Source organism: Pieris rapae, chromosome Z, assembly GCF_905147795.1.
Source record: "Pieris rapae chromosome Z, ilPieRapa1.1, whole genome shotgun sequence".
NCBI lineage: Eukaryota > Metazoa > Arthropoda > Insecta > Lepidoptera > Pieridae > Pieris > Pieris rapae.
The window spans coordinates 6070624-6083719 of NC_059534.1; the positions used below are offsets into that span (position 1 = coordinate 6070624).

Genomic DNA, 13096 nt, shown 5'->3' on the forward strand with positions numbered 1-13096 from the left:
AAATAAGTCACTTTCAAATCGTAATTGTTGATTGTCATAATATACTTGTAAAAAATTCGAGTTTTCAGTTTTTCTCATATTTTCTTAATTGGAATGTTCAATGTTGACTTAGTACATAATTGGTCTTATTTAGAACTATAAGAAACAGTGTGTATGTGCAAAATTCTAGATTTCTACGATTATTGTGAAAGGTCCCGTTACAAGAATGAGATCACGAAAAGTTTGCGCGTAAATTAATGTGTTTACGGTTTGTTACCAACAAATTTCATCATGTCTATTTCTTACCTAATTTTTTTTTTGCTTTTCCTTCCTTCAGCGTAGCTTTTATTTTTTTATATAAGTTTCATTATATTGCCTGAATGCTTATTGTAATTATTAATATTTGAAGACCTTCATATTAGTTAAGTAACTTCTTTGATCTACATAAATGCATCTGTGTACTGTTGAATAGATTTTTAGCTAATGTAGAAATCTGCTCCCACCCCATTAGCTATAATTTGAAGTGGAATAAGTGGTTTAATTTAAAAAAAAGGATTTGATTATTAAATTCTAATTTATATATGCATAATGTAATGTTCTTATGATCAAATTATTATTTCAGATTCTTGCATTGTGCATAGAAAATAATGCTGTTGCAGCAATGACATAAACATAAAACATATCAATACATTACTCAAATGCATCACACTATTTTAAAGAATATGTAACTGTCTGTGATTAAACCATAGTTATTAGAGGTATTTTATTTCTGGCTTATGGTATATTGTCCAATGGAGTCTGATAATAATAACATCACAAATAAGAATAAGTCTAAGGGAAATTTAAAGAAAAATGAAAAGAAAAAGAAAATGGAGAAAATAAAGGATGCAGATCTGAAAAAAGATAATACCACCAAAGAAGATACTGTCTTCAATAAGAGTGGGTCTCCAAGTTCTACAGATAGTGAAGATCTAGTCAATGCAATTAATTACAACACAATCACATCTTTAGCAGCTTTAAAAGATATAATTCAAGGTGATAGTAATGATACTCCTGAAACTGATAGCTTTTTTCAACACTATTTTATGAATCACTGTAATAATCTCTCAAGTCGTACTTCTAATTCACCTTTTCCATACACTGAGAGACGACGTTTGTCTCAGTGCCGGGAAGAGGATGAAGATGATTACAAAAAAGATAGCTCAGCATCTAACTCTCCATCAAAAGCATATGATGTTAATAACGTTAGTCAGAAAAATAAATCACCCAAGGCACACCAAGACATAAAAGGCAGAAAAAAAATCCATGAAGGCAAACCCATAGATGATGCTTTGTCTGAGCGAACTGTAATGGGTGCAAAGCATAAATTCTTGGTTACCACTGCAGAACCTGCACAGCAAAAAGTTGAGCGTGCATTGAGAATGCATGTCAACAATGCTCATACTGTCCATTTTGGTACCAAAGGTGCAGAAGAGTTAAGACCTAGTGTTCGGTCAATATTCAGTGGTGAGAATCTTCATCGTGACAAAAACTATTTTGACAGTAGTTTAATAGAAATTAGATCTACTGTTGATGGTGTACTGACAAGTTCTGAAGATATTTGGATTAAAAGAACAAATGAAAAACCCGTAAGTTTAATTTGAAAAAAACATTATTTTTACGTATTAAAGAGCTAGCTGGTCTAACATTAAAAACCTAATTTTTTTCCTGGAAAAAATGAAAGGTTAATTCCATTTTATTTAGAAAAGTCCATAAATTTTATTTTATTAGATTAAATGAAGGTAAATTCAGCTTTGAAATATGCTGGTCTTGTCTGTTGATAACTAATTCTATTTTCACATACAGGTTATTTCCTCTAAAGAAGCAAATATTACGCATGATAAAAAGGCTAACGCAGAGATGCTAGAACAGGACCAACTTGAACCAATCCGAGCACGTTCTGGAACCTGGGGTTCCCAATCTCGTAAAGAAAAAGATATTAAAGTTATTGATGTCAAGAAAATTAAAGATATACAAAAGAACAATGATGACAGAAAGAACAGAAGAGGTAAGTTTCTATATTGTCCAGACCATAATTTTACTCTACAGAGCTCAGTTCTGTTCACTTTAGCAGATTAGATGTTTTATAATACCACTTAATTCACTATTTAATTGAACAGCACTTACTTAAGTTCTGTTAAATTGATTAAATAGTGAATAATAGTAACTATAGAATTATTTGCTTAAGTGTCACAAACTTAAGATCTTATGAAATTAGGATGTTATAGAGAAATCTGTAAAAAAGAATGCTTACACATTTCAGCATTACGTGAGTAACACTGGAAATGTTTAGAACTAGCCAGTTAGAAATATAATATAACTAATGAAATTTTGTTTGTTTGTTTGTTTGAAATTTAATTTAAAACTCTTGTTACACGTGAAAATGAACCCAACGTGAGATATTTCGGTCAAAGATTTATTATGACTTTCGTTGTGGGCTTACTCAATAAGAAAGCTATGATAGGCTGCGAATAGCATTTCTCAATGAAACCCCATCTCGTGCCAATATTTACAATTGGTTTAACGAGGTAAGCGTGGATGTATGATACTCCACGTGATCCCTCATTCCCGTTCTTTAACAGTGACTGCTTAAGAAAATATTATTGTTGTGCGATGCATGATAGAAGAAGATAAGAGAGTGACCAGTATCACCAGATACGGGCTATCTTAGGCATTGGTATGAGACAAGTTCAAAAAATATTACACAAACACTTAGGCGTCAGGAAGCTTTGGATGTATTTGATTCCCATACTGTAACCGATGACCAGAAACACCTTCGCATAGACTGGTGTCTCTGAATGTTAGATCAGTTCAACAACGGTGACTCAAATTGGAAAAGTGATTTCGCGACAGTTGTGCTAGGTGGAAGGACAGTTACTGCAGACTGGTATATGTCAATCGCTGTTTGCCTTGCCTTGTCCTTCACCACTACAATGCTTCAGCGCACTCCGCCAAACGGTCTGTTAAATATTTGACTATGGCAGGTGTTGAGATAATGAGTCATCCGCAATACAGTACTGACCTTGCGCCCAGCGACTTTAATTTATTCTCAAACTAAAGATAAAATTCGAGGTATTCGCTTTACGAGCCCTGAGGATGCGGTGAAAGCATACAAAAAATTCCATAGAATAGACCCCTCAGTAAGAATGAACCCACCGCTTTTCTCAGTGGTTCGCTCGGTGGTAAGCTTTATACATTAAGCCGTTTTCCATTTTCTAAATATTTTCAGTGGTACCTAGGTATTATTAATTATTATAATAATAATGAGTGTTTTTGATTTACAAAAATATCAGATTAATGCTACCAAGAAGGCATAATTTTAATGTTTTAGTGATTCTTACGATTCCTAATGGTAAAGTGTAGGGACTATGAAATTATAGTCCCTATTGGCTTTCAGCCAAGTATAATATGATGCTGCTTCGACGTTTTAGAATTTAGATCATTCTAGCACAATTTTAGTACTATTTATGAAACCTTCTTTTAAGTTTTATTTTTTTCAACACTTATAGAAACCCAGTCCTAAAAGTAAAAATAATCGAAGTATAATGTTTTCTTGAACGTCAAAAATTCATTAAAAAACCGCTTCATGTGCCCCATAAAACTTGATTTGTTTGCATAAACAATTTAGTGTGTATCAGTATGTGCCTTGCGTGATTGATTATTCACAGGATTCTTAATTATTTTAATTCATATAAGTAATAGGTACTGGTCTTCGCGTTGTATGGATTTTAACTATTAAGTGCATTTAAGAAAGGTTCTTTCGACTTTTAAATTTGACGTTGAATAGAAATATAAAGTGATAGCCTCTTAAGGAAGACAATGAATTTACAAAAAATGTTAGTTGTAATATGGTCAGAGAAGGCCCTGGCGAATACTTGAGTAACTAGAGTTGAGGAGTAAGGATAAAATCTGGAATAAAAAAAACTAGTTTTTATTCCAGATTTTATCTCTGAAATGCGACATATCGATATGATTTTAATTTCCTAGTTGACATGATTATAAGTCACCCTTGAATCACAAAGGAGTCTTTTTAATCTGAAACCCTTTATTGGTAAGTATAGGAGTGAGATCATAACGACATAAGTGGCCTTGATATTTATTACATATTTTATATCTGTCGTTATGTAACTACCTAGTTTTCAGATAGTACTGTGGTTTATATGATGCATAAAGAAAGGTTTTTTTATAAAATCATTTACAGCAATAAAAACCTTAAATTAAATATATATTAAAGGACAATGAATGAACTGTAAATATATTTATATAAATTATAATACTGTATAATTAAGCATAAACATAATGTTGATAGCCTTTATTTAAACAGTTCCATTCTTCAAAATGAAATTTGGCAGAGTCACAGATATAAGTTACGATAAGTTAGTTACGTTATGATACAATAAACCTCGCCCATCGCGACATTCAAGAAACAAGCATCAAACATGTACAGTATTTTTTTATCTGTTGCGTATTATGATAAAAATATCACTTTGTTCAATCATATTGTAAAATCTGTTTTACTGGAGACAATTGTTTAGTATTTAACCTAAAATAATTCTGAATATGAACATAATCTTCATATTCAGAATTCGTCGTAAATTACAGTAATTACATTATAATTACTATTGGCCATATTTTATCAAATTTCCAACTCTTACGATTGTTATGTAGTAACAAAAAGTTGTAGATCTGTAAACCGTTAAAAGTAAATTCAGTGTCACTTCCGGTTAAATTCTGGATAGTCTATTTTCAAACGAAAAATACGAAAAAGAATTCCTAACCATTATAAGCTGCATACGATTATGTCATGGTTTGTAATTCGTATGCAGGTATTCAAAGCCAGTATGAGTTGGTACGTATTGTGAAACAACAAGGAATTTGCATTTAAACACATGTGATGGTATAGTACGAGCGCAAACATTAGGTTATTTTCAGAAATGTTAATGGGTCTATGTGAATTTGCGGCTAATTGCAAAATAGTAAATTAATAGCTATTTTCTGTGACGTAATATAAAATAGACTCAAATTAAAAAAAATTGAGGTAACGTCAATTAGAACCAGCATGTAGGAAATATAGTGATATAAAGATTATTATTTATATGATAAATATAAATTTTACTAGATGATACATGTATTAATATATCGCAAATAGGTTAAGCTGAGTGTTAATCGACTAAGTGACACCAAATACAACGTTTTAATGTCCTCGATTTACTTAAAGTAAATCAAATAAGTATTTCATTACAACTACATACCTAATCTTAATATATATATTTCTTGTGTGCGTGTGTATGTGACTGAACTCCTCCTAAACGACTGGACCGATTTTGACGAAATTTTTTGTGTGTGTTCAAGGGGATCTGGGAATGGTTTAGATTCACAATTTTGTCCGCTGGACAATGTTTTTTAATTAATTTTTAATTTATTAGTAGTTGTTGATTTTGGAATGTTTTACATTGGATCCGACAGACGGCGCTACCATCGCAGTGTCAAATTTTAAATAATATTCGAATTTTAGTATGTCCCGACAGTTAGCGCTGCGATCAAATTAAAAAAAAGTTTTGTTATCATTGTGTTATTGTAGACCATGGGCTGGATCGTTAGATATTGTCATAACATTTGAATTATAATTTTCATCAAAATGGTCCAGAATGTTTTAGCTTATTAAAAAAAGTTTGAAATTTTCAAATTAAAGACGTGTAGACAGGACAACGTCTGTCAGGTCCGCTAGTAAAAATATATAAATTGTTTGTATATGTAAGATAAACCTACATATATAGACCATATCTAATCAGGACAACGACATTTCGAGCAACTCCTAAACTCCCCCTTTGTGTGCTTAACATAGTTGTTTCCCAATTTTAATAATATGTGATTGTTTCAGACCAAAGATTGGATGCCGCCATTACAAGAAGTACCCAATCTGTTGGTGAAAGAAAAAGGCGAGGCTCGGCTGATGATGCTCATCAGCTATATCAACAGACAATTCATGGTAAATTATCTAATATTATATTCATTAAAAATGCTTTTCTCGAATTTACAAATCCGACGGAAGCTAAAAATGAATAATAAGCTAACATTAATCTATCTTGAAAAAAAAACGAACCGATTCTTAAAAGGCCGGCAGCGCGCTTGCGAGCCTTCTGGCAGTGCGAGTGTCCATGGGCGGCGGTGTCACTTAACATCAGGTGAGCCTCCTGCCCGTCTGCCTCCTCTAACGGGTTCTATTCTTAATGTATTAGCAATTATTATAATAATTGTATTTTTTTTTACTGCCGGCTGTCATTGACCTGCCTGTAGAAAAATCTGCTACTTCCATTAACAGCTGAAAAATAAAACCTGTGGGTACTTAAAAACTGGGTTAAATATAATTTTCACGTTATGAAAAACACCTAAGATTTTAGGTATGTTGTTGTTTACAGGAACCTCCGGGGTGAGCAGAAGACCAGCTTTGTTTGATATGTTTAAATCTAGGCCTCGCGGTGATAATAAGAAACAACCAACTATAATACAACAGTTCAAAGCCGCAATGCAGGTGAGATTTTTTAGACTCCCTATATACGAATTATATTTTTATTATTACGCCACATGATATCGTCTCTGTAATTAAGCCGCAGAGGCGGGTAACATGGTATTTTTTCTTATATAGGTACGTCCTAGCCTAATATGGTATTGAAGTAACGAGTAGCAAAAATACCTCTGGTATTATTTATGTGTTAATTCTCTTAAGCTTTTCTTTATAATATTGTAACTTTATTAGTGTTGGAAAGAACATCGCAAATTGATATTTAAAGATACATATGTATTTAGTTATACGTCATATACTTGCTTTCAAAATCTTTTATACAAACTTAGATTAGCCGGAAATAAACATTGAAAAATGATAATATGTAATATAAATCTTTGAAAGTTAATTATGTATGTAGATACCTAATATAGAGAAAAAGGTTATTTATAAAGATATAAAATATACATCTGCCTTTGTATATTATTTTATTGTTTTTCCATTCACTTGAAGTGTATAACCTATTAACGCGATCTAATAATTTCTTCTTCTAGAATATGACAAAGCCGAAAGAAGGAGAGAAATTAGAAGTTACAAAACCCGAGAGCAAAACTGATGGCGCCTCTTGTTCCAGTCAAGTCAAAGATGGTTCTGCGCATCCGCATCCTAGTAGCGACGCTAAAGTAATTATTTTTTCTGTATGATATCTTACAAAAAATTTAAGGTTCCGTATACACTCTGATATCGATTATGCGATGTACAGGGGGTGTCGTATATATAATAGGGTCCTGCGGATTGCCTGATTGAATTTATAGAAATATGTTATAATATTTGATTTTCGTTATAAAACTCATATGAATGTAAAAGTAATTTTTGATTTTCGATTTCGATATTCGGGTATTCTCAACATATATTTCTGTTCTGGTTTAATGGTATGTTAGACGGTGTCACTTAATTTACGCACGTAATTTACTGAATATCAAGTGAAATAATGTAAATATGATTTACATACTTGTAAATAGACAACCGTGGAAAATTATTTCAAATTATTGGTTTACGCGAGTTCGTAAGAAACAACGTGATCTCGCGATGACCACTACTAATCCCGGAACTAAAACCTGGACGATCTAAAACGATCTCTTCGTTTATGCATTTCTTAGAGTTTATCGTTAATCTTATTATTTTGTTCATGTGCAAAAAGTGTATATAAATAAATAAACTAGAATTCATTGTAATTCGCGTTTATCATTTTTTTTTCAGTACTATCATACAGTAACGGTGCCAGCCTCGCGTCGTCCCAGCGCAATAAGCAAAGTGATAGAAATGTTCCGCGGAAGACAGTCAGTTCCAACACATTCTGGTTCCTTTGATGCGGATAAACGGCGATCGGTAAGTTATCACTACATATTATATAACAAAGTCGCTTTCTCTGTCCCTATGTCCCTTTGTATGCTTAAATCTTTGAAACTACGCAACGGATTTTGATGCGGTTTTTTTAATAGATAGAGTGATTCAAGAGGAAGGTTTATATGTATAATTACATCCATTAAATAGTGGAGAAGTACTGTTATTTTTGAGGTTTCTAATGTGATGTCGTAAATAATTACATTTTTTCCGCTTACATTGTACGCGCAGGCTGAACCCTACGAGTTTTATCAAAATAATGTACTAAGTATTGTACACATTGAAAAGGTCTACAGAAAAGTCCGGGATGGTATATGTCTATCTCTTATGGATAACCCACAATTTTATATAAAACGTTCACAGATTTTCTGTAGTGTATTTAGTATCAGCATTGCACCCATGCGAAGCCGGGGCGGGTAGCTAGTAATAGATATATTAGAATGTACACGTTTGATAAAGATGGAGCCTTACCCGCTCCTCTTAATTCGACGTATTTTGCCAGCGTTTGCTGTGTCCCCAGTAGGATCCGCCTTGCCTTATGTGACCTTACATAAAGGCTAGTTGGAGAGAGAATTTACTGCAAAGTTTAACTAGGACTAACAAATATTGGATTTTGACATATGAAAATCTTATGTTATCTCTTAGATAAAAGAGTTGGAAATCATTAGGCCAATAGGAATATAAATTGTGATTATATGCAATAAGAACTAGCTGTGAGCAAAATATAGTTAATTTTTTGTTTTTAAATATATACAATAACTGATACATGCGTTTGTTAATAACCATATAATTATTTAATTTTATTATCCTGTTGAAAATATAAGCAGTTTTCATTCATAACGTGAAATGCAACTTTCAAGTGATTTTTCCTATATCCATAGCAATTCCAAGCTATTATTTAGTATATACTGATTTTGTAATATTAAGACAGACATACATCGTCTTCAAAACATATTTATCTATAAATGTGTGTAAAGCTGATGTTACTTCATTGTCCCGAATAGGACCTTTCTGAGACCTTTATATATATTCCCCAATATATATATTTCACCAGACTGCATTTATATAATAAGCCGAATGTATCAAGTTTTTTATTAAATAACAAAATACATATACTTTGTAAAAAAGCGCCATCTATTAATATGAATAAAATTTGATATAGGTTTGGGTTGAACTTCAAGTTCATTTAGTACTTTTAAGAGCCTCTAGATGGCGCTTATAGTGAAACGTTGTCTTACATCATTTATATCAGATGTCGCTGCTTTAGTAAAATAGTGGTCCATTTTAAGGGTACGCGATGGGTGCGGACTTTATGCATGCAACGAGAGGGCCTGAGTAACATTTATTAGGTTTTATTTATATTCCAAATTTCATGACAATAAATTGGTTTTTATGTAGTTCGTAAGAAAAAAATCCAAAACCCCTCGCAGGACTAACATCTTATCGTTGGGGGGTTGGGAATAGATCGCGAATAATTACGCACGATTGAGGTGGTAAAGCAGCCTTTAGGCCACTTCACCATCCGTGCAGTTGAGGTCGTAGCTAAAAATATAGATTACATTTAGCATTAATTAGGTACCATCTAGTATTGATTAGTGACAATATAAAATTACATTGATGTCAGAACTATAATAGTACTACTATTCAACCTTTTCTTTCTATTTTCATAAGGCGTCTATAATAATTATCTGTTTCAAATGTACATACCTATTACAAACTAATTTAAAAAATAATAAACATAGCTAATCGATTAATAAAGGCAAGCAACACTTACTACATACGATTATCTAGATGGGTATGCCTGGCTAATGCGCTGATAACGTTACTGGCGTCCAATTGACCAGACTATGCTTAAGTAGTCTCAAATGACAACCAAAGTGGTCTACCGTCTCCCATTAAATGCATTAGGATCGCAAATTCACAATGATATCGATTTATAAAAGAAAAACATATAGGACATGTATGATTTATTTGAAATATCACGAGAGTGATAGGGACAAAAGATTTTATAGCTGTGTAGGGTTGTACAATAGGGTGAAATCTACTGCACACACTTTATTCATAAATGTGTGTAAGTAAATGTCTTTGTTATGCAAAAGTATATACATATAAAAAATCTCACCGCCGTCGCCGGGGTCACCTGGCCGCGAATGGCCCACGACAGACACGAGTGGAACAGGATCGAGGAGGCCTATGTCCAATGGTAGACAAACCAAAACCTAACAAGTAAATTATTATTTTTAAATGTTAGAATATTTTTTTTCTCAATTAATATTCAAAGAAAATTAACATCTATTATAATTAAGTTTTGGAAATAAAGGCGATTACTATTACTATTACTTACTATATTAAAAAAATATCAACTCATACAGAAGTCTTCTTCTTCAAGTGCCTCTCCATTACTGGAGGTTGGCCGTCAGTTTCCTGAAACGCGTCTCGCCCTGCGCCAGATGCAGCAACTCTTTCGCATTTGCAATACCTGTCCACTCCCTGACGTTGCGAAGCCATTACTTCTTCTTTCGACCAACACCCCGTTTTCCCTGGATTTTACCCATTATTATTAGTTGAATACGTGGCCCAGGTACGCAACTTTTCGCTGCTTAATGTTCTGCATAAGTTTTTTCACACAGAAGTCTTAAATACTAGCAAATGATAATATCTATATGCACATCACTTAATACCTCCGACGACATTATAGTTGTGAAATTTGGTAACGAAACGTTTTCAATATGTAGTTTGATTTCTTCGAAACGTCTTTAGTGTGATAAACTGAAAACGTATTGGCTTATGTCTCTTCATAATCCGATTATTAGACATCACTATCCTTTTCAATACTTTCCAAAACAAAATAGATTGTCCACAATGACTGAGTAAAACAAATTTTAAGATTCAAAAGAGACCCACGCTAGCCTCTTAGGCCTCCTTTCCAATGGAATGTCTCTGCGAACTTTTTTATGCCGAGTTTATGTAATTGTAAATGAACAAGAGTTGGCGATAGATGTTCCTCTTTCCTTGTCGTACATCCGTTTTATTCTTCTTAGCTTACAAAATTAAACTACCGCGACTAATTAAACTTCTTACTAACCTAATATTTAATTTTATGTTAGATTTTCGTTAATAGTTAGAAGGGCTTTCAAATCATCGCATAATTGAAGACAAAATGAGCCCTTTAGATTTTCATACACTCATAAATTGTAATATATCATTCGATATTCCTTATTTGTAATAGAAGTGTCACTTATATATAGGTACTATTAAATAAGTCTTTTGTTAATTTTTCTTATATTTTTTTTATTTGTCTTTTTTATTGTGTGCATGCTGCGTTCGGTTTTGAAGTATACATTTTACGTATTTGTAAGCAACCTGATAAAAAGTATTCTAACACATTAAATTTATTTACTTACTATAATCGATACTCGAATAGTTTATATATAATATATATTATAGTAATATCATATAATTTGTAATTTATAATTAATTGGCGCTACAAATTACAACCCTAAGGGGGAGGAGGGTCTTGGCCTCCGTTTGTTTGGTCATTTATTACAGATAATTAAGTTATCAGCCTTCTGTGTTCAGTCACAGTGTGTGTGAACTGTGTCAGCACAGTTCATGATTTTTGAGTTTGGGAAGTGGCGGTTGGCGGACGTATTAGCAGGTACTAATTGCACATATAAAAACAAAATGACATTGTTGCACAGCCGTGTTTCGAAAGCTTAGACCTCAAGGATAAGGGTCGCTCTTAAAACACTAGGCCCAGCATACATTATTACAGTTGACCATGGCCGTAGTTTCTGATGGCTGATGGATGAAGTTGAAAAAACCATAACTGAAATAAGTGTTTACAGCCTAAACGTTTTTAATGCGAATTACAATATCAAATAAAGTGTGACTAAACTAGAGATAGACAGCATCGGGATAGCAAAACTGTGCCAATGTTGACACGCTGCTTTATATATTGGCAAATCTGTTATATATGTATAATTAAAGAAAACATTTTTTGGAATAGGTGAGACAAACACACAATATGTTGTGTGTTTTGTTATACGTGACTGTTTTTGCCTCTCAGTGACGTAAGCTTCGAAAAAAAGTGTTTTTCATTGGTAAAAAAGTTAATCTTGGCAAATTAAAAAAAACAAACGTACGTAACATTGTCCATAGGGAAAAAGCGGATTATGACGTTAGGCGTAAAATATGTTTCTCCTTACTGTTTCCTGCTAGAAAAGCAACACGGACAACAATTGAATAATACCAGTACTGAACTATCAGTTTTGTTTCAATTGCCGTGCCTTGTGTAGCGAGTAATCTTATACGCAGACGTTTCATACTCAGGAGCGTTTAGGTATCGTGACATCGCAATAAAGTGATAAAGGCTAATAATAATTACGGAAACAATTTTTACGTGAACACACGTTGTGATAAAGAATGCGTCTACGTCACATTGGCATTGTCAACGAAGATTGGGTAACAGCCGATGGTGCTCAGTTAACACTTTTCCAAGCGTTAAGATAAGGCATGCGCTTCCAAATTCGTTTGCGGAGTCTACATTCATACAGTCCAACATTGCATAACAAAAGAACGTCTCGTGACAGCCATGTTATCGCTCAGTGTCTTAAGAGATGCCTTCGCGTTATAACCTAACCGTGATTAAGAAGACGTATATTATAGTGTAGTGTCGTGATGAACAAGTGAACAATACATTGAACATGTATTAACTGATATGGCGAATTACTTTAGATGGAAAAAGGGGAAAAGGGATGACGATATGCTCCTTTCTGAAAAGCCTCGAAGTCGATCCCTAGACCCGAGGTCCTTAGAATTGAGCGGTATACGTCTTGTTGCTCAGAACTATAATCAGGATCAACGTAATGTACAGGTGATATTTTTTCTATTTAGCGGAATTAACCTTGGGTGTTGCAATAGTTTGATTGCCCGACCTCCAATTAAAAATTTGTTGAACATTATACAACATAAATTCTCAAATTCATTACGTTTATGACTAACTGAGTTTATCCTGTGTTTATGACTTAAAGCAATGACGGCATCGATGTCGAATACCTATTAGTATATTTCCTTTGGGTTATAACTCTGTTTACTGTTCGCTGAAAAAATAATTATTTCCTCAAAGTATGTTATATATTTTGTCTTATAAAAATATAATAATACTCAGAC

General features: G+C 33.1%; 1 protein-coding gene across 1 annotated transcript in view; it reads left to right on the plus strand.

Annotated features, from left to right (window-relative positions):
• The first annotated feature begins 77 nt into the window (after positions 1 to 77).
• Positions 78 to 13096, plus strand: part of LOC110999056 (5'-AMP-activated protein kinase subunit gamma-2) — a 49552-nt gene continuing 36533 nt past the window's right edge. Inside the window, exons 1-7 of the mRNA XM_022267947.2 lie at positions 78 to 247; positions 602 to 1607; positions 1825 to 2026; positions 5900 to 6007; positions 6438 to 6550; positions 7075 to 7203; positions 7781 to 7909. Of these exons, the coding sequence (XP_022123639.2) occupies positions 756 to 1607; positions 1825 to 2026; positions 5900 to 6007; positions 6438 to 6550; positions 7075 to 7203; positions 7781 to 7909 (1533 nt within the window). The 5' untranslated portion in view covers positions 78 to 247; positions 602 to 755. The remainder of the gene's footprint in view (positions 248 to 601; positions 1608 to 1824; positions 2027 to 5899; positions 6008 to 6437; positions 6551 to 7074; positions 7204 to 7780; positions 7910 to 13096) is intronic.